Genomic DNA, 22241 nt, shown 5'->3' on the forward strand with positions numbered 1-22241 from the left:
GAGAGATGGATTGAGGAGAGAAAGAAGGAGGAGGAGAGCAGGAAGAGGGGGACAACTCTAGGGTTGCAGACAAGGTAGTCAGAGGCTAACCACCATGACACTAGTGCACCCTAATGGAAGGAAAACTGAGAACTCATGGCAAGGAAGCTATTAGAGAAGGAGAGGAGGTTTTTACCTAGGAATAGGTTTCCTACCTTATGCAGTAACATATATAGACATAAACCCGCATGGGCCGGAGGGCACCACAACGGGTAAATGAATCATCTATCTATCTATATACCTTCGTTAGAACCTCTAGTAACTCTTAGCTAGCTCTAATACTAGTAAACGACTCGAACCTCGATAAAGACTTAACTAAAACTTATAACCTTGTTCGTAACCGTAACCTTACTCGTGACGTTATACTTACTTTGCTTAATACTAAGAACCTTGACCTTAGGTGCCTTAATACCTTAAGATTTCGACTTCGAGTCGACCTTAACCTTGATTTTACTAAAATGTACTAATAATACTACCGGGTATATACTTAAACCCCCCCCTTATTAACTACTAAAATATAGACGACTAACCACCCTAGTAAGTAAGGGCGCGCCTAGTGACCCTAGGATAGCTTACGCGTAGGTGTATATACTTATTAGTCCGCGGGCCGTGAAATATATATAGTGATCCTAAAAAAGATAAATCTGAAATTTTTAGATTCCTATATTTTTCCTTATAGAGAGATTCTTTGTAAATCCTTAGCTTCCTACTAAGGTCGCCTCCTAGCTATATATATCTTAGCAGTACTCCTATATACCCCTACTACGTAATTAACCGTTAAAGGTTAACAAGATTCGACACGTAAATTTTAGGGTCTAAAGGGGCCCTTAGCTTATTAATAGTAGCTAGTATTTGTATATCATAGAACCTTCCTCTATAATAGATACCCCTAGAGGTCGATATGTTCGCTTCGTAGTTAGGTTACTATACTACTCTATACCCTCGTAGGGCGGTAGTAGATAAGCTTCGGGGGGTACTTAACCGAGGCAACAAGAGGTTAAGGGGGGACGGAGATAATAACTCTAAAGAGTATAAGGCTAAACACTATAAGGCTCTTATCGCCTAGATTTTCTATCTAGACCCTATAATAAGCTAGGTAGAGGAGATTCTGAACGACGTAGAAGAATATACATTTGCTACTGTTAGGTAGGATATAGCCTATTAGTAGGAAGTACTAATCCTAAAGTCCTATAAGGTAGCCGTAGGAGACCCCGAATAGGGATATATATAGAGAGAGGCAATCGAGAACGAACTTATTACCTTAGTAAGTAATAACACCTAGGAAGCAGTTATACCGCTAAAGGGTACGAATCTAATTACTTCTAGGTAGGTCTTTAATATAGAAAGAATGATTAGTAGAGCTATTAAGAAGTTTAAGGCAAGACTAGTTATAAGAGGGTTTTTATAGAAATATAGAGTTGACTTCGAAGAGACCTTTACACCTACTATTAGACATAATACTCTCCGAGTATTTATAGTAGTAGTATGTAAGAGAGATCTCGAGATGTATATAGTAGATATAAATAATGCTTTTACCTAAAGTAGCCTTCTTAAAGACATCTATATAATCCCACCCCTAGGAGTTAAAGCACCTCTAAACATAGTATTTAAGGTCCTACGAAGCCTTTATAGGCTTAAGTAAGCAGCTAGAGACTAGAACAAGCTCTGTGTTACGAAGCTAGAGAAGATTAGATTTACCTAGTCCTAGGTAGATCTATACCTAGTTATCTATACGGATAGAGACCTTATAGTCCTTACCTATATAGATGACATACCTATTACAGCTCCGAAGCTATTAGATGTTTAGTGGTTTAAGGCTAAGCTTAGAAAAGTCTTTAAGATTAAAGATCTTAGTGAACCTACGAAGATCCTTAGAATAAGGATTATAAGAGACAGGTTCTAAGGCACTTTAAAGCTTAATTAAGGACACTATGTCTACGCTAACTTAGCTAAGATAAATATAGCTAGAGAGAAGGCTACGCTAACCTACTCACCTATAGAGAGCTACGAGCATTTAGTACCTACGGCACCTATAGATAAGAGGTATAACAAATAGGATTACTAGAGCCACAATAGTACCTAGATATAGCTAATAACAATAACAAGGCCAGACTTAGCATTCCCCCTTAGAAGAATTAGCTTATATGTTACTAATCTCTCGTAGTAGTATATAAAGGCTTTAAAGAAGCTCTCCCGATACCTACGGTCGTACCTAGACCTAGGTCTTATATATAGAAAGGGAGGGGGCAATCTCTAGGGATACTCGGACTCTAACTACGCTATAGACAAAGTAGATAGAGTCTTAATTCTGGGATACGTATAGTTCCTTTATAGATCACCTATGTCCTAGATAAGTAGGAAGCAGAAGTCTATTATAACATTAACAATAGAAGCTAAGTTTCTAGCTATAAACGTAGCCGTAAAGTAGTCACAATTTCTTGCTACTATCCTTAGGGAAATAGGGTGCCTAGAACTAGTAGGAAAGAGCTCTTTCTAGCCGAGTATAAGGGTAAGCAAGGGCACTGTTAACGAGCTAAGGCTAGTTAAGCTAATAGGTAATAACTAAGCCGCTTTAATACTTATTAAAGATGCCTATATATATAAAAGGTCAAAGCATATTAATGTTATATATAACTATGTTAGACATCTCTAGTAGTAGAAGAGGATTGTAGTAGACTACTACTATATAAAGGATATAGCTACTAATAGGTTAATAAAGCCCCTTAATAGCTAGTAGTTCTAAAACTTTATAAGGTAGCTCTAGCTTATATAAAGGGATTGTAGGAGACTATATAGCCTAAGTAGGAGTGTTAAGAACATATAGGCCGTAGGACAAGTATATAGGTGTAGATGTGTTATATAACTAGATCACGTGACTAGGGTTTACTAGCCTATAGGCTAGTAAACATCCGGATACCTAGTATCTACCTACACTAACACTAGCGATACTATATATAGATATACGCTATCTTATTAGGTCCTTCTTTGTCTTTCGTATAATCCGCCGTCTTCTACTACTACGTAACTAGTACCTATTTAATAGGTTATAAGCCCGGGTTAGTAACTCGGTATTTTACCCTCGACAAAGTCGTATTAGAGTTATTCCTCTTTAGAACAAAAGGAAGGCAGACTAGAGGCCGCACCCGTATTGTATAGGAAGCTATAGCCGTGCTATAGGTGTATATAAGACGTAAAAGAGCCTAGTAAGGCACTATTAGACTCCGAGTTAGGGAGCCTATACTAATACCTTAGACAAGTAGGCGAGCTTACTAAGAAGAGTCGCTCTCCGGACATCGCGTTCGTATCGACTAACTGTTTATTCTAAGAGAGCCGTAGTGCCTTAGAAACCCCCTCTACTAAGAGAGTTACGCTATAGTGTCTTAGTACTAATACGAGACAGTGCCTTAGAAACACGATCCTTACCGACCGACTTTCCTCCTCTTCCCGGCGGATAGCTATCCTCTCCGCTATTAACCTCGCGTTCGGTTTATCCCATTTCGATCCGATCGCGTACGACCGAATATATCCTTTTACCTAAGGGTAGCTAACCTGTCCCTTAACTTATAAAAATAGAGAACGAGACTAGGTTTATAAGAAAGAGAGTAGCACCTATTCTAATAAGAGAGAACCACGAAACATAGTTCAAGCTAATAAGAATACACCTAGTATCAAAGCAGGTTGACTAGGTCCTCGAAGACATTATTACGGACATTCCCGCTATAACCCTATCTATAGCGACACCCTCTATATTATCGGAGTTATCCCTTCCTTTAGATCAAGCGATAAGGAAGGCATCGTATAGACGGCATAATATAACGGCCCTGTATAAGATGTATATCTGTCTGTCGATAGATAATTAAGAGATAATATACGAAATCCGGTATATAAAGGAGTTTTAGAAATAGGCTAAAGCTAAATATAAGAGAAGACTTCTTACTACTAGAAGAAGTTTGCTTTAGCAATATACTAATTTCGTAATAATAGAGGACTAGTCAATAGATAACGCCTAGTAGGAGCTTAGCTTAATTATAAGGAGGGCTGTTTTAATCTCGACTTAGTTCTAAGACATTAAGACTAAGGACAGAAAGATCTAGCAACTCTTAGTAGCTCTACTAGACTCATTTGGCTTAATTCGCGATACAATTGATACCTAGGTAAATTTCTTACTATAAGACATTCTTACAATTCTTAGGGAGAAGTAAGAATTAATGATTTATTAAGGGATAGCTATATTCGCCAAAAAGGGTTTCTAGAGTAAGCTTACGTACTATCTCTATAATAGTGACCATTTTATAAGCAAGTGCCTATACCTTTCTATAGCTTAGTAGGCTGTTAGGAATAAGGACAAACTAGCTAGGGTTACCTACCCTACTAAGAGATAACCGTCACTACCTCGTAGGAGGTCATTATTACTAAACCTTCGTAATGTCCTTAAGGTGATAACGGACCTTATAAAGTAGATAAAGGAGAGCCGCAAGCCAAAGGCCTCCTCTAGTAAGCCTACAAGGGCCTATACGACCTAAGAAGACGCATTAGACTCTAAGATACTATTAGAAGATAATAATGTTGATAAGGTTACCTACTCTACTATAGAAGCTAAAGGTAAATACCCCTCGTCCGAGTAGTTACTTAACTCTTATATATCATTATATATAACTGACTAAGATTCACTATTTAGGACACTAAAGCCTCTTTAAAAGAGGAAGTGGATTAAGGTTAGGGGTGGCTATCTATAAGCTATATATATAGGAAGTGTAGTAATAGGTAGTCCTTCTAGAAAGCAAATTGTCTTAGAAAATGTCCTGTTTGTTCCTAGCCTTAGAGTTAGTCTTGTTTCGTGGAATCAGTTTAGCTAATAGTTTACTATCTAACTACCTAGTTTCACCCTAAAATCCTTGTCTAGTAAACCCGTTGTCTAGACTAAACTTCGAGGAGGAGTACCGTTTATCTACTCGATCTCGAAAATTCTTAAGCTATAGTATACTAGTATACTCTCTTAAGAACGTAACGGCACCGCTATAGCGAATACTAAGTCCAAAGATTAGTAGGAGCTATAGTATAGAAGATGTATACACCTTAGCAAGGGACTACTAAGAAACCTGTATAGAGTTACTAACAAGAAAGATCCTATTCCTATTCCTTCTAAACACTAGAATTGTAAGGTCTGCTCCCTTATAAATATAAGGAAGTTCAAAGGACCTACTATAGAGAGGAAAGGGGAGAGGCTAGCCCTTATCTCTATTGACATCTGTAGGCCTTTTTAGGGCGTAGTCTCTAGGCTAGGATACAAATATTAGCTTAAGATTATAGACAACTTCTCTAGGAAGAAGTAGGTAATCCCTTTAAAGGCTAGGAGCGACGCTCCTATAGCCCTACGGGATTAGAAGGTCTAGGTAGAACGGTAGTCAGGGTACTTTCTGTCTACGATCCGTAGTAATAGTATAAAGGAAATTCTCGCCTTACTAAAAGAGTAGGAGAAGGAGTTTGGCACTTAGATAGATATAACTAATGCCTACAACTCTCTTCAAAATAGACCTATAGAAAGGTCAATTCAAGCCTCTAAGAATATAGTCCGGGCTATACTTAAAGACTCTAGTATACTAGTTAAGTTCTAGCTAGAAGCTTTATAAGCACAGACTATAATTAGAAACAGACTGTCTAATAGTCCGATTATTAATAGTATTGCTCTTTTACTAGAAGAAGCCTTTACTAGCTAAGTACCGTTAGTCGACCATTTCCGCGTCTAGGGATATAAAGCTATAGTCTATATAGACCTAAGAGCCTAACCTTAAGGCTTAAGGAGAGACAAGTTAATAAACCGAGGAAAAGAAGCCGTGTTTATAGGCTACTTAGAAAACACTACAAAACAATAGCTATTCTAGGATCCCGACATAAAAGCTATAAAAGCGTATAGTCACGTCGACTAGTTTAAGAATAAGAAGGGGGGAGATATAGATCTTAGTATTACCTTTACTAACTAGCCGAGTCGAGCGCTATAGCGCAATCCTATTAGGAGGAAGCCCTTTAGGGCGAAATTTTCCGATAGGGGATTATTAGAGACACCGTTACGAAGGCTAGGAGAAAATATTAAGGCGGTTTCAATACTATCGAAGGCCGATAACGGTGGATCTATACAGAACCTACCTAAGTCATTAATACTATAGCAACCGCTATTTATATAACTTCCCCCTCCCCTAAAGGACATTAGGGAATACTAGAAGTTTAGAGATTAGGGTACTCTAATAAAAGAAAAAGAAGATGTCGTTTAGTTCGACCTATCCGAATACCTAGCGCTACCTTAGGTTATAGGCAACAAGAGGTCAAGGGGGGACGGAGATAATAACTCTAAAGAGTATAAGGCTAAACACTATAAGGCTCTTATCGCCTAGATTTTCTATCTAGACCCTATAATAAGCTAGGTAGAGGAGATTCTAAACGACGTAGAAGAACATATATTTGCTACTGTTAGGTAGGCTATAGCCTATTAGTAGGAAGTGCTAATCCTAAAGTCCTATAAGGTAGCCGTAGGAGACCCCGAATAGGGATATATATAGAGAGAGGCAATCGAGAACGAACTTATTACCTTAGTAAGCAACAATACCTAGGAAGCTGTTGTACCGCTAATAGGTACGAATCTAATTACTTCTAGGTAGGTCTTTGAGATAAAAAGAATGATTAGTAGAGCTATTAAGAAGTTCAAGGTAAGACTAGTTATAAGAGGGCTTTTATAGAAATATAGAGTTGACTTCGAAGAGACCTTTACACCTACTATTAGATATAATACTCTCCGAGTATTCATAGTAGTAGTATATAAGAGAGATCTCGAGATGTACCTAGTAGATATAAATAATGCTTTTACCTAAAGTAGCCTTCTTAAAGACATCTATATAATCCCACCCCTAGGAGTTAAAGCACCTCTAAACATAGTATTTAAGGTCCTACGAAGCCTTTATAGGCTTAAGTAAGCAGCTAGAGACTAGAACAAGCTCTGTGTTACGAAGCTAGAGAAGATTAGATTTACCTAGTCCTAGGTAGATCTATACCTAGTTATCTATACGGATAGAGACCTTATAGTCCTTACCTATATAGATGACATACCTATTACAGCTCCGAAGCTATTAGATGTTTAGTGGTTTAAGGCTAAGCTTAGAAAAGTCTTTAAGATTAAAGATCTTAGTGAACCTACGAAGATCCTTAGAATAAGGATTATAAGAGACAGGTTCTAAGGTACTTTAAAGCTTAATTAAGGACACTATGTCTACGCTAACTTAGCTAAGATAAATATAGCTAGAGAGAAGGCTACGCTAACCTACTTACCTATAGAGAGCTACGAGCATTTAGTACCTACGGCACCTATAGATAAGAGGTACAACAAATAGGATTACTAGAGCCACAATAGTACCTAGATATAGCTAATAACAATAACAAGGCCAGACTTAGCATTCCCCCTTAGAAGAATTAGCTTATATGTTGCTGATCCCTTGTAGTAGTATATAAAGGCTTTAAAGAAGCTCTCCCGATACCTACGGTCGTACCTAGACCTAGGTCTTATATATAGAAATGGAGGGGGCAATCTCTAGGGATACTCGGACTCTAACTACGCTATAGACAAAGTAGATAGAGTCTTAATTCTAGGATACGTGTAGTTCCTTTATAGATTACCTATGTCCTAGATAAGTAGGAAGCAGAAGTCTATTATAACATTAACAATAGAAGCTAAGTTCATAGCTATAAACGTAGCTGTAAAGTAGTCACAATTTCTTGCTACTATCCTTAGGGAAATAGGGTGCCTAGAACTAGTAGGAAAGAGCTCTTTCTAGCCGAGTATAAGGGTAAGTAAGGGCACTGTTAACGAGCTAAGGCTAGTTAAGCTTATAGGTAATAACTAAGCCGCTTTAATACTTATTAAAGATGCCTATATATATAAAAGGTCAAAGCATATTAATGTTATATATAACTATGTCAGACATCTCTAGTAGTAGAAGAGGATTGTAGTAGACTACTACTATATAAAGGATATAGCTACTAATAGGTTAATAAAGCCCCTTAATAGCTAGTAGTTCTAAAACTTTATAAGGTAGCTCTAGCTTATATAAAGGGATTGTAGGAGACTATATAGCCTAAGTAGGAGTGTTAAGAACATGTAGGCCGTAGGACAAGTATATAGGTGTAGGTGTGTTATATAGCTAGATCACGTGACTAGGGTTTACTAGCCTATAGGCTAGTAAACATCCGGATACCTAGTATCTACCTACACTAACACTAGCGATACTATATATAGATATACGCTATCTTATTAGGTCCGTCTTTGTCTTTCGTATAATCCGCCGTCTTCTACTACTACGTCACTCGTACCTATTTAATGTTATAGATAATTAACGGCGTCCTTAGACCCGTAGTATACTACTCGAAGAAGCTTAGTCCGTAAGAATATAACTACGACATTTACGACAAAGAGCTACTAGCTATTATTAAGGCGTTCGAGGAATAGTAACCGGAACTTATCGACGCTATAGACGATAAGCTAGTTCGGGTACTTACCGATCACCGTAATCTTAAGTACTTTATAACTACTAAGTAGCTTAACCGGCGCTAGGTACGCTAGGCTAAGTTCCTATCCTAGTTTAACTTTAAGATTACCTATCGCCCGGGCGCCTAAGGAACGAAACTAGATAGTCTTACCCGTTACTCTTAGGATATACCGGCGGGGTTAGACGATACTAGAACGTAGTATTAATAATAGACTATTCTAAAACCCTATAATCTAGACATTGTTACTTAGTATACTATATAAGTATAGGACGATCTACTAATAAACTATTAAGTACTATTAATTTACGACTCGGACGATAAAGAAGAAGACTACTATACTAGCGATGTCGCTACCCCCGGCGATTAACCCGCCTCGTATAGCGAGACGTAATATAGCCGTTACTCGAACTAAATGACGCCGAGGTAGGTAGTAACGTCGACTCGGAACTAGATATTAGAGTCCTAGTCGAAGAGATACCTAGTAACGAGTAACCTATCGACGGAAGGATAGAGCCGTTAGACGAACCTACGCTACTAGAGTAACGGGAGTAAACGGAGTTATATAAAGAAGAAATATATATAGAAGTATATAATAGCCGGTCTATAACGATATATATACTTAAACTAAAGTCCGATCTCTAGTAGGGGATCGCTAACGTATAGCTATAATAATAGAAGATCGCCGTATTAGATTACGAAATTATCGCGGATCGACTATACGTCGATAAAGCCTTATATATTCTAGCCTTTTAGAACCTCCGTACCCGGATAGTACATAAATACTATAATAGTAGAGTAGCTAGCTACTAAGGTATAGTAAGGACTTTTAATCTACTATAGAGGCAAAACCTCTTCTAGCCTAGTATAGTAAGTAACGTCGTAAGATACGTACGATACTACCTAATATATAGGCGCTCGACTCTATTAAGATTAATAAAGTAAGGCACCCTATCTCTATACTATACGCCCGGTTACGAAAAGAAGTATATCGCCGTAGACTTTATCGTCGACCTACCCGCTAGTAAAGATCCCGATACTAGACTAATCTATAAATATATTAACGTGCTTTACTACCGAGTGGGCTATACTACCGAGTGGGCTATACTACCGAGCGGGCCACTTTTGCTAAGAACTATACTACTTCTACTTTAATTGCGACGGTATCTTAACACGACGACATCCTATAGAATCGTTACTAGGAGGACAATTCCTCTTTAGATTCTTCGCTATCTAGCGAGTCTATTTGATAGGTACGTACGTTATGCCCCGACTCGCTATATCGCTTATAGCGTCGTAGCCTTAGTACTAGCCGAACACTATCTAGCGACTCTCTACTTACTTCCTACCTTCTAGTATCCTCTAGAGGTATCAATTACGACGCCTTATCGAAGGTTAGAGACCCTCTAGACTGAATATACTTGCGCTTTCGTGCTTTCCGCTATATAAGGGCCTCGTTAGACTTACGTAGCTTACTAATCTCGCTTCGTATAAGAGCTATCTAATACGCTATCTCTCTACTCCCTTTTATAAGCTAATACACCCCTTCCTATAACGAGTTTAGCGATGAACCTGCCCGGGCACGCATTTTGTTCGTTACTAGTGTCGATTAAGAGTCGAATTCTTTTATAGTTCGTAGTGTCTTCGACTCCTAAGGGGTAGAGTCCGGACCTAGAGGAGTTAGCGTACGTAGCTTAATATTAAGCTTGTCTATTACTACCTATAGATTAAATAGAACTAAACTAGCGCCTCTGAAGCTCGATAGGATGTTCTCCTGTCTAAATATAGCGTTATAGGCTCCCCGGAAGGCGCGTAGGAACTCTACTTTATCGATATAAGTAATACGCTAGCGTACTAAGCCCGAGAGCTAAGCACCGTATACCTTCTTTAAAGGCGAATAGCAACCTATATCTAATAGCTAGAGTAAGTACAAGGCGTACGATAGCATATATAGGGCCAAGATCTTATATTCCTTATATAGATTCTAGAATGCCTTCGAGTTATAGCTCTCGTAGCTATCGAGAATAAGTAGTCTCTATACCCTAGTCGTACGAGCTATAGTATACTTCTAGAAATACTCTAGCTACCGTATACCGAACTCATTATTAGTCTAGCCGTTCTCTATTAGCCCGATTTTCTAGTCTAGACCTAAGTTACCGTCTTAGTACTAGGTACTAATGTGCTATTTGCCTATAAGGATAACGTAGGGTAGGAGCGCTATTCCGTCTATATAGATAGTCTTAATTACTATTACCTATTCTCTATTGCCCTATTAAACGACCTTCCTCTTTCTACTACGCCTTTCTAAACCCGTAACGACGCTCTAAGACGTAATGATACCTATTATAAACCCTATCTCGTCGAAGTTATAGGTGTCCTAGTTAAGGATGTTATACTTCTCCTTTATATTACGTATAAGTAAGAACTACTTCTCGATAACGTCTAGATCTTCTATTAGGACTCGCTAACGATCGTATCTACGTGTTATACGAACCTTTAGCTTACGATACTGCCTAATAGGCCTGTCTATCTAATTAAGACTAGCGGGCTTAAGACCCTTCTCTTATAGTAATAAATCGGCCATTGCTCGTATACTAGCCTTTAATAGCGGGAAACCTCTAAGATCTAGCTCGAGTATATACTCAAGTATCACCCTCTCTTCTAGCTCTATAAGCTTCTTGGAATTGGGCTCGTAGTCACCCCGAGGAGGTCGTCTATTCAATTAATACCCTAGTATAGTTCGAGATACGTCGTATATCTTTATAGCAAGTCGATTCGTGATTGTCGCGTCGCGTTTCGTGGCCTAGATAGCTAAGGTCAGTTTGGCCTCGTTTGAAGACAATATACGCTATAATAGTGGTTATATAGCTATATCTAACAAGTAGTATAGTTCTTAGTAAAAGTAGCCCGCTCGGTAGTATAGCCCGCTCGGTAGTAAAGCACGTTAGTCCTTTAAGATTATAATACTAATATTACGAATATTAAAGTATTATTAGTAGATCTACTAGCGGGTATAGCTAGCTAATCCTATTTCACTAACTTCTTTTTAGCTAATTAGCGACTAGCTCTAAGTTTATAGCGAGGTCTCTAATCCTAAGAGCTACCTATACTAAGTATAGACCTACTTTACGGGCGTAATCTAGGTTTACCTTACGGCGATTAACTAATACCGGGGAAAGGTAGAAGAGTCTAATTGTTGTTCTTACTCCGGGACGCTTAGAGGGTCTATTATAGTCCTCCGTTGTCGCTACGTCGTGGTCCTACGGTCGTACCTCCCTTCGGAACGACTAACGCTCGAACTACGGAACAATGACGACCCTCACCGCGCGCCCTGCGCTCGACAAGATCTGGGCCGACGTGGACGTCGGAACTCACTCCAACCGTGGCCAGCGACCAATGCTCAGGTACTGACCCTCGCCATGACTGACCTGTCATGGCGGAGCATGGATATGGTTAATGAGTCCTGTGCCACGCCGGGGATGTTGAGGAAGCGAGCACTAAATCCTGGCGGGTGCTGCCGTCGAGGGCAACGCTGTGGAACACTCCATGCTATATAAGCTCGTAGTGTCACCAGGCCTGAGACGATACTGACTGACGACTTCAAGCTTGCTCGATCGATCATGGCAGGAAAGTCAGGTAGCCATGGTTTTGTTGTCGACCTCGCCGATCCTTTCAGGTAAGCATCTATTGAAAGAACTTCAGCTTCCCTGGCGCTGATTGTGCGACAGGCTCGTGAAGGGCGGATGGGGTAACCCAAGTACGTATGGAAAGACAAGATCGCCGCAACCGCACTAAAGGCCTGGCAAGAGACCATACCGCAGAGAGGCATCGTCACGTATGGCGTTGCGCAAAACCGTCTGAACCCAATCGCCGGCATCTGGAGAGCTGCTGTATTCAATACTTTCCGCAGAAGGGGCAGATCTTGTATTGGGGCATACCGCTTCTGGTCGGATACTCGGCCATGCAATGGGCGATCGAGAGGTAGGAAGATCAGCTCGATGAGTCCGCCAGCTAAGACGTTGCAGGAACGAGTATTTGAACTCGAAAGCCGGGCGAGCAGAGTATGGAGATGACCACTGACGGAGTGGAGGATCAGCCGAGAGCCACTGCACTAGCAAGACATTCTCGTGCAGACGTAGGGTAGAGGAGTCAAGCCTTCAGGTTGACCAAGGAGAATGTTTTCATCCACATACTACCCCATCTCGGGGTATCTCGGTCTGCTCTTTCGTGATGTCGCTGGCATTGGCCGTGGTGGCCTTGCTGTCGGGATCGTTAACGACCTCAATCTTCCCCTCGGCAGGCACACCGGCCTTCTCCTTCTCAGCTTGCTGTGCCTCGAGCTTCGCCTTCTCCTTCTTACTGAGCGACAAGCTGCCCTTCTCGAGAGCTTCTTGTGGTAGAGGTCGAACATAGGCCTGACACACCCAGAACGGACGTTTACATCTCCGTACAGCTTCCGTACTAGAGAGCTGCGGATCTGTTGCTTCTTGCTCTTCCGGATCGGGGTACTCGTACTTCGATGGGTCTTTCTCGTAATCAAGTAGGCCTACTTTGACGGCTCTCTCGGTAAGCACAAGCACGTTCTCGTACGCTTCGATATCGCCAGATCGCGAGCGTGCAAGTGCGTCGCGCACATCATGATGGTCGTTCACTAGCGACCGAAGGATGTGGAAGCAATGTGGCTGCATTGCTGTGAAGTTCGGGTCGTTGCTCCTCTCCGGCTTGGGCTTCTTAGTGCCATTCTGCTTCTGGTTCACCCTCTCGGCTTTCTTTTGGCTTTTGCTCTTTCTACCATTCTCCAGCTTCTGCTTTTTTGCCGAAGAGTCCTGATGCTCCTCGTTGTCTTCTTCCCGCTCGCGCTTTTGACCGTCCGATCTCGTAGGCTCCTGCTGCTCTTCTTCTGACACGGGATCGGAGGGGACAAAGAGCGGCTTTCTGACCGGCGGCTCTTGACGAAGAACATATTTATGGATGATGTCCAAATACCTCCTAAGTACAGCGTCGGCTCGATACCCACCTTTGCCATCTTGACCTCGCCAATACTCGCACCCTTCTGCGCCAACCGGAGGTGGTGGAGCAAATATCGATGGATCGTAAAGATTACCCTCTGCACTCATGACGGCATCCGCGCCTGTGGCATTGAGACATTTCTGCAGATCTCCATACTGCAGGATGTTACCATTCGCGAACATGACTGTATCAGACGGCAACTGCTCCCTCAGATATCGAAGCACGGTCCAATCTGCCAAACCAGTATTATGCCCCTTCTGATGCCTCTGCCTGCCATGAACCGTGATAATACTGGCACCCGCACTGAGGATCATCTTTGCATACTCCAACGTCTTCTCCTTTGTCTCTTGAATCCGGAACTTTGCTGTTACGGGTATATCGAGCTCTTTATGCAGTTTGTTGATCAGCTTGTAAATTAGATCCCAATCTTCCTGCAAAAATGCTCCATAGTGCCCTCTCTTCGCTATACCCTGCGGACAGCCTAGATTCAGATCCACCGCATCACAGTACGGCTGTACCAATTTCGCTGCCTGTAGGAACACATCCGGCTCGTTCGCGCAGAACTGCACGAACAGTGGGCGATCGATCTGCGGGTTGCCGTCTAGGTACACGTCGTCTTCGGTGAAGCTTTTCGCATGCTCGCTGTCGCCCGGACTCGATATCGCAAGCGGCGGCTTGAGTGGCTGGAAACTGTTCACGCGGTATTTCGGACCTTCTGCGAACAGTTTTGCGTGGAGCATGGGAGAGTATGCCAGGATGGAGGTGCGATGGTCGGGAGGTAGGAACGAGCGCGTGAGCATCCGCCATGCGAACTCGGACTGCTCGACCATGGGTGCTATTACATGCTTGGGTGAGCCGATGCTCTCGTAGAATGCTCGGCCGTGTAGTTTGGGAGCCATGGTGGAATATGTCTGTGTCGGTAATGATGCTGGGATCAGATGAGGTCGTAGAGCTTTATCAATCAGTAGTCTCCATCTGGAACATGCAAAGACTCGCGACATGCACGCTCTGCAACATATGCCACCGATGTGATGTTCAATGTATGTGGGAGTGAGAAATGTCATTCACTTCACTTGGGGTACGAAAAATGGCTTACTCATCACGGTCGAACTTTAATCCGAGCAATCAGAAGATGGTCGAGGGACATACATCGAATGGGAGATAGCTGCAATTGCAGCGATGTCAAGAATGAGTACTTACACCGCCCTCAAAGTCCAGTACCGCACCTCACAAGACGCACATGTCCAAGAAAAACCACATGCCTCGAAAACATTCGTCTTCGGCAGCAGACTGCACAAACCTCGCGTCTTTAAGGCTCAGTATCTGCAACGTGACCTCGCGAAAGCAAGCTCGCAGGTACTAAGAGATATCTTCTCGAGGCCAACCCTCTTCCTTTCTCTCCACAACAAGAGCGATTGTGACTACCACAGCCACAGTCCCTACCCGGCGGAGCAACAGGAGAGGGCGAACAAGCCCTCCCCTGTTTTGCGTTTGGTTGAGGGAGTGTGAAAGTTGTGGGCAGCAGAGTGAAGGAACCATCATCTTGTCTGCAGGGCTGTGAAGAGTGACTTGTGGCCATCAAGAGTCGAGGCAGTGACGCGCACACGCCTCCATCGGACACAATGCTCCAAGCATCGCTCTGGTGCTCCAGGCAATCGAGAGATGACTGTCCATGATGGTATGGAGGAAGCGCGCAGATGTGATGGACTTTGTCAAAAGCCCCAAATGTCGTATCGTCGTGGCATACCGCTGGCTCTATTCCATTGATCCCACCAGACATTCCCATTTCTCGATCTTCAGATCCGTGATAACTTCCTGTATTCGACCATCAGCCAACACGATGGCCTGATCTCTACCATCCACCAAGTATTGCTCTAGCCCAGCAAGACGATGCGCAATCATGACGACTGTGTGACCGTTGGCAGTAAACTCATCATCTAAGATGCGGTAGATAGTCCTCTCCGTATTAGCATTCAAAGACGATGTGATCTCGTCCAGGAGAACAACCGGCCTCGATCCAGTCTGCCTTCGTAGAACTCTCGCCTTGACAAGAGCCCGACATAGCGCAAAAAGCTGGCGTTGACCGGACGATAGTTCTCCAAAGTGCGAGACGTTGTGCTTGAAGATAGATGCAGATGTGGCATCGTGTTTACTTAGGAAGTGTGGTAACAGCTCAGTTGTGGTCCAGCGCTCCCATGATGTCAGCGTCTGATGCCAGGAAGTCGGAGTCGAGATTAAGTCGCAGTGTCTCATTGTGCAGGATCAGTGGGTCTTGAGAAAGGACTATGAAAGCTCGCTGGCGCAGGGCGTTGACGTCGATGGTGTGAATGTCGATAGCATCGATGAGAACGATGTTGAGCCAGCGTTGGACACAGAGCTGGAGGAACTCTGCGCGCTGAGCATTGTCGATGGCTACGATGTTGCTTCGAGTCGCTGCGTCACACCACCCGAAGGCTCTTATCGTTTCAAGTCCTTCAACTTGGTGCAATAAGTACATTAGACGCGATGTTATTATCCGAAACAGCATGGACGATTACCTACAGTCTCCAAGAAGTCGGAGTGGACTCTGGCCTTCGCTTCCCGCCCCAGGGAACGAAGTTGTTGAGATGTCCTGAGGTACACTTTCTGAACGGCATAGACTACCACCGCGCGAGCTAGCCGTGGTATCATGAGCCACGGCTCTGCTAGATATAGGAGTATCACCTGCATGATTAGTTTAAAGATTTCTAAGAGCATCATCGGCGCAGTCCAATCTTCTAAGCAAAAAGCTGCTCACGCGTGCAGACGCTCTGGATCGCCGCTGGCAAATGTTTATCGATGACTTGAATGTCGTGGCTGAACAGATGCAAAGTTGACCCGTTGTCGGTGTCGGAGAAGAAGGCTAATGGTGCACTGCCACATCTTCGGCATGGTGATAACGTTGCGAGGCTCAAGTGCCGCAAGTACATACCTCGATACAATATCCAAGAGACGTTGATGAAGTCGCAATCCTGACTGAGGAGCGATTAGAATGATGACTGACCACATCTGGCTGCTGGTGCAGGCCCATGATAGAATCGAGGTTAGAGCATAGCCAGTAACGTAAATGGTGGAGTGTCTGCCTTCCGATTGCGTCCACAGTCGCAGCCAGTATTGTGGAATGGTGATGCAGACAGCATAGACCGCTGTGCTGAATAGAAAGTAGCCTCGATGAGCGGCCGATATTGCAACAGCACAATAGCATCAACAGTCGGCGCTAATACGCACAGTAGAGAGCAGAATATCCTAAGGGTCGTGTCTGATCTTCCTGTTGTCGAACCTCCATCGTCGTATGTTCCAGCTTAGCGGTCATTGAGATCAAATCTGGTCTACTTTCGCCACCTTTGCTGGCATTGGACGGAGAAAACTTTGCCACAGCTGCTACCTTTGTGCCGATCATACTCCAAGGTCCCTGATAGTCGATTCTGCCATGTCCAAGAACCACGACTTCATCTGCGTGCTCGAAAAACTGATCTGAATGCACATTAGCCGACGACGTACTCAACGCGAATGCGGAACACTTGCATGCATTTGAGACGAGCAAGACTGTGCTGTTCATCCGACGAAGTAGCCCGTTGGGCCCACAAAGGTTCTGATACACCGTCTGCTCAGTCCCGCCGTCCAAGCCGCTGAAACAGTCGTCCAGCAAAAGCACACCACATTCTGCGAAAATTGCTCTGGCGAGGGCCTCTCTTCGTTAGTCTACTTCCGCAAGATGATGGGATCCACCTTGACCCACCACTCTCTGTCTTTGACCTCCAGATAAGTCGAGCCCTCTACTGCCAACTGATGTCTTGTCTCCGCGTGGAAGTGCGACAAAGTCGTGCTCGAGACAACACGCTGTGGTAACAGTATCATACCATGCTTCTGACCTCGAATCCCGAACTTCAGTGCATCCATATATGGCATTTCGAATTGTGCCATTGGGCAACCAAGGCTGTTGAGCGCAGTACGCCATCGTCTTTGTGGAAGTGCTGATAGTGCCTGAGAGGGACTCCTCACTGCCAAGGATAGCTCGCAGCAGAGATGTCTTTCCACTGCTTGTGGGCCCAGAGATGACTGCTAATTGCCCAGCTGCTACTTGAAAATTCAAGTCGTGCAGTATGACCGTGTCTCGGCCAATGTCCACCTGCTGGAGGGCAATGACTGCAGCCGAACTGTCATCCTTCTGCAGATCTCGTCGATGATCGTATAGGCGTGGCTTGAGGAGGAATGATTGCACTCTGTCAAATCCTGCGAGGGCGGCTATGGTTCGAGGCAGAATGGTCATGATCATGTTGACCGGATGAGTGATCATGCTTAGAATAGCAGTGGTCGAGGATGCAGCGGCCATGTTCAAATGGTCTCCACGCATCTTGGTGACCATCGCGTAGATGATGAGGGTGATGGCTGGCGAGAATATTCCCAAAGCATTCGCTGCAATGGTGTCAGCACTCAAGGTCGACCTCACAGCGGCCACGACGCACCAGATGCATCGTAGTAGACCATGACCCATCGAAGTTTGGAAGCGGCAAGCAGCTCTGCTTCACGAAGCTCAGTGATGCGATGGCTCATGCTGGACTGAAAGCCGAGCATTTTCATCGTCTCATGGACCCAACATCGAGGCTGTCGCTCCTATTCGGCGCTGAGTGGCCTCATTCCAAGCCTTCTGATACGGCTGTAGACGACTTGCCACGAAGCGGCTGACATAAGAACAGACTACAAACACCACTAGCGTACTCCGGTCTCGAATGGGTCACGATCTCGGCTCACAGTAAATGAGAACCAAAGGTAGAGGCCATATCCACCCGACCCCCCTAGCCAACAGCACGATCCCAATACACACTTCAAGCGCCTGAGTCAAGTCTCGTGAACCATCTCCCCGATGGTTACCAGGATCTCTATGTCGGTATTTATCAGTGTGGTGACCTCGCCGTCGTCGCAAGTAGTGCCTGGTGTCGTGAGCACTTTGTCGTGAACTCGTCCTACCAGGGCACTGTTGGTCATCAGTCTCAGTCTGTTGAGACGACCGTGGTAGACGGCGGTCGATATCTGTGATAGTGAGTCAATCAAACTTTGTAGCGCAAGGAGAGAGTGCCGACAATACCGCAAGTCCAGGGTATGTTACAGCGAACAAGATCAGCCAGGTGCCAACATTTTGCTTGTCGTCTGTCAGGCTCGTTTTGACATATCTAATGGATTGTTGTTTGAGGATCGGCTGGTAGTAGCGAAAGGCTGTCAAGAATAGTCGTGGTATGATGGCCGCAAAAAAACGCTCTCTCAAGCACCTGCTCAAAGTTATGAGTAACGTCCTACCTGTCTCTGGCTTACCTGCTCGTCGTCAGTTAGGGCAGATATCAGGGGCCAAGGCAAGTGTGTGAACCTCGCTGAGCCCAAGATTGTAGCATGGCATGTCGAGTGAATATCGGCATCATGCTGCGACTTACCTCAGCGAGCTCAGGCGTTTCGCGAAGGCTCGGCTATTTGCGTCGTGCCGACGTTAATAACTTCAAGCGAAAGCCGGTGACTTCCGACTAATAAGCGGTCGTTCCTCCCTAGCGAGCCTTAGCGAAGCGCCTAAGATCAAATAGGACCGAATTTAGTAAATCCGATTAAGAATCCTAATACTATTATATTATATAGATATAGGTTGATCACCGAATCGGGTTCATCGATCTCTACGCCAAAACAAGACACATTCGAAAGCTCTCATCAAGGCCATTCTAACGATATACAAAGCAGGCCACTACCCCTAGGACTAAGGGAGTTCTACCTTATTTAATCTAGACAGCTTGAAGCTCTCTTCACCCTGTTTCTTTAGCTCCAAACGCCGCGGAGGTGCCTAGCTACATTAGGCAACTCCTAGGCAATGGCAGCCCAGGCTACGGCACTAACGGCGCCTACGGCCCTATAGGCGAAGCCCCCCTAAGACAACTAGTAGCAACTTATAGAGGACGCAAAAAGTATAGAAACTAACGATCAGCTCCCTTACCGGTCTCTATAGGTAATAATCACTTAGCTACGTACGGCGCTTGTACTGTCGTATCACCGAGGGCAATAAGAAATGAGGACGACGTCCTAGGCGATTAGTAAGGCCACCCGGAATCAACACCCCTATAGCTAGGCATCGGTCGCGGCATCGATACTAGGCCCCCGCCTAACGCACGATATAGTTACGATCCGTATTGTAGCAAAGGAAGACTAGGCCGAAGTTGCGAAGCTATCGAACAAGGAGCTCGCCTAACGAATTAACTAACTAGGGGTGGTCGTAGTGAACTAATAGTCTAACGGCACTCTATAGATCTATACTAGCTCTACTACTACTAGGAGGCACCTAGAGGCACAGCTATAGTGGGCATCTAAGGTTGCGGTATTAGCGAAGGTCTTAACGAAACAATTCACGATCCTAGTCTACGACATACCTAAGGAGTTTGACCTAACTAACTAGGGTCACCTACGCGCTCTCTAAGAGGACAACCCGGTCACTCTTAACTCTCCAATCTAGAAGGCGACTTGGCTCTATAGGAAATGGCTAGAAGGCAAGAAGGCCTCGGCGCTAATAGTATAGCTATAAGACGCGAAAGCGGCGGATCTAGCGATAGAACAAGGCCTAGTCTAGTAATATAGCCTTAAGACAGTAGAAAAGTACTCCTTATCCTTTCGTGTCCTCTAATGCTTCAAATGCTAATAGTATAGACACCAAACCTATACGTGCACAAATAAGTAGGCCTGCTCGAACTATGTAGGAGACTATATGTCTAGGGACTATATATCGACTACGAGACGGTACGCGAACTGTCCGGGGCACTACCTATCGTATAGTGCGGAATGCCTATAGCGGAAACTAGCGAAAAACAAGGTAATCACAAACAGAACCGTCGCCCTAAGATTCTACGGCGACCGTAAGGCTAGCCTATACCGGAACTAACTAGCGGCGGTCGGGCATAAGCGCCCTAGGGCCGAGAACGATATAAAGGATACGCAACCTAGGGCGTACGGGAGGCCACGTGCTCTACTAGCTACGGCGAGGGAAACTAACTAGGCCCGGCTCCCCTTTAGTATATAGCCGATAGGCGTAGACTAGGACGTATAGGGTAGTAGGACACAGGACGATATAGAGGAAATGATTGTCGATACTAATAACTAGCCTCGACACGCTTAGCATCATCTAGTATAACGTCAACTATAGTAAGGATATAGTCTAGAACCATTTCCTATACGAGGCGGACCCGCGCGTCTACTACGTCCTTGTAATCTAGGAGCTATAGATTAACCCGCACTATAAGAGACTAACGACCTACAAGTCACTAGGCTATACGACATACCTACGAGGCGACGGTAGACCCCGTACGTGCTTCTATGTTAGCAAGGACATACTAGAATCCGACTAGGAGGTAGTGTACTACGTAGACGAAGAAGGCGGGGGCGATATTACCTCCCTCTACGTAGGTAGTACCTAGATACACAACCTATATATACAACCGCTAGCCTCGAGGTCTAGCCGCGACCTAGGGGTCTACAGACACCTAGACAGTACGCTTAAGAGACAAGGGTGCCACATCGTAGTAGGAGACTTCAATATACACTACCCTTCCTAGGAAAGCCTTATATAGCCGCACCCTATAGCCGACGAAGTACTCGACTTGATAGCGAGTAACGCAATTGCCCTTAATACCCCGAAGGACCTAGGTACCTAGAAGAGAGGGGGACTCTAAGGCACGATCGACCTCTCCTAGATCTTAGATAGCTACTACTACACGGTAACCTACTATAGGATCGAACATGAACTCGAGGCGTCGTCAGACCACATACTAGTCAGGACCTCTATTACGACATAGATATAACGTATACTAGCGGGAACCCCTAAGCTAAACTAGGGAAAGGCCTACTAGGCCAATATCTAGGCGTACCTCGATAACTCTAAGAGGCTAGTCCAGATCGCGTAGTAGCAATACAACAGTAAAGACGAGATAGACGAAGTAGTCTAGGGGTTGATAGACGAAATAAGAAAAGCGACCTCACTTTACGTTCCGCTTACCTAACTAACGACATAGTCTAAACTATACTAGACGCCGGAGTGTACTACGGTAGTAAGAGAAGCAAGGAGAGCCCGCCGGGTATAGACGAGCAGCTATAGCGAGGAGGCCTAGAACGTGTATAGGGAGGCATACTAATAGAAGAAAGCTATAATACGAAGGGAGAAAGCAGTCGGCTAGAGGGCTATAGTAGAAGAAATCGCCGGCAAGCTAGAGAGGATGTAGAAGCTAGCGAAATGGGCCCGATAGGACCCTATATAGGGCCCCTCCTTCTCTATCCTAGCGCTATAATCGCCTAGTAGCCCGGTTAGCGACCCCGAGGCAAAACGGCGTCTACTAGCTAGTAAGTTCTTCCCGCCCCTAGTCGAGGCTAATCTAAGCGACATAAACAGCTCTACTCCCCTAGCCCCTAGTATCGCGGTCTAATAGGAGGTGTCCGAGAGAGAAGTTGCCGCTATACTAAGGAAGTTACCGGCGAAGAAAGCCCCGGGGCCGGATAGGATCCTAAACGAGCTACTAAAGAAGTATAGAGATTAACTAGCCCTAGTAGTTATAGCGATCTTTAACGCCTACCTATAGACCGGATACCACCCGATAGCTTTTAAACAATCAACGATAGTGGTCCTACGT

The 22241-nt window shown here is 44.3% G+C and overlaps 3 protein-coding genes across 3 annotated transcripts; 1 reads left to right on the forward strand and 2 right to left on the reverse strand.

Moving 5' to 3' along the window:
- Positions 1–12188: 12188 nt before the first annotated feature.
- Positions 12189–12363, forward strand: CLAFUR5_20151 (uncharacterized protein; the record flags this gene model as incomplete). The annotated part of the gene is made up of 2 exons (XM_059462988.1): positions 12189–12244; positions 12297–12363. 2 exons carry the CDS (start codon positions 12189–12191, stop codon positions 12361–12363), a joined length of 123 nt encoding a protein of 40 aa, XP_059318895.1.
- A 386-nt stretch (positions 12364–12749) lies between these two features.
- CLAFUR5_03242 (tRNA-dihydrouridine(16/17) synthase [NAD(P)(+)]) lies at positions 12750–14579 on the reverse strand (the record flags this gene model as incomplete). The annotated part of the gene is made up of 1 exon (XM_047902390.1): positions 12750–14579. The coding sequence occupies one exon, from the start codon at positions 14577–14579 to the stop codon at positions 12750–12752; it is 1830 nt and encodes a 609-aa protein (XP_047757829.1).
- A 754-nt stretch (positions 14580–15333) lies between these two features.
- Positions 15334–19010, reverse strand: CLAFUR5_03243 (ABC multidrug transporter lscH; the record flags this gene model as incomplete). The annotated part of the gene is made up of 13 exons (XM_047902391.1): positions 15334–15750; positions 15785–15874; positions 15929–16056; positions 16116–16331; positions 16361–16470; positions 16529–16763; positions 16825–17070; positions 17122–17284; positions 17336–18012; positions 18063–18210; positions 18451–18627; positions 18683–18906; positions 18959–19010. 13 exons carry the CDS (start codon positions 19008–19010, stop codon positions 15334–15336), a joined length of 2883 nt encoding a protein of 960 aa, XP_047757828.1.
- Positions 19011–22241: the final 3231 nt, after the last annotated feature.

This window comes from Fulvia fulva, chromosome 2 (genome assembly GCF_020509005.1).
Source record: "Fulvia fulva chromosome 2, complete sequence".
Taxonomy (NCBI): domain Eukaryota; kingdom Fungi; phylum Ascomycota; class Dothideomycetes; order Mycosphaerellales; family Mycosphaerellaceae; genus Fulvia; species Fulvia fulva.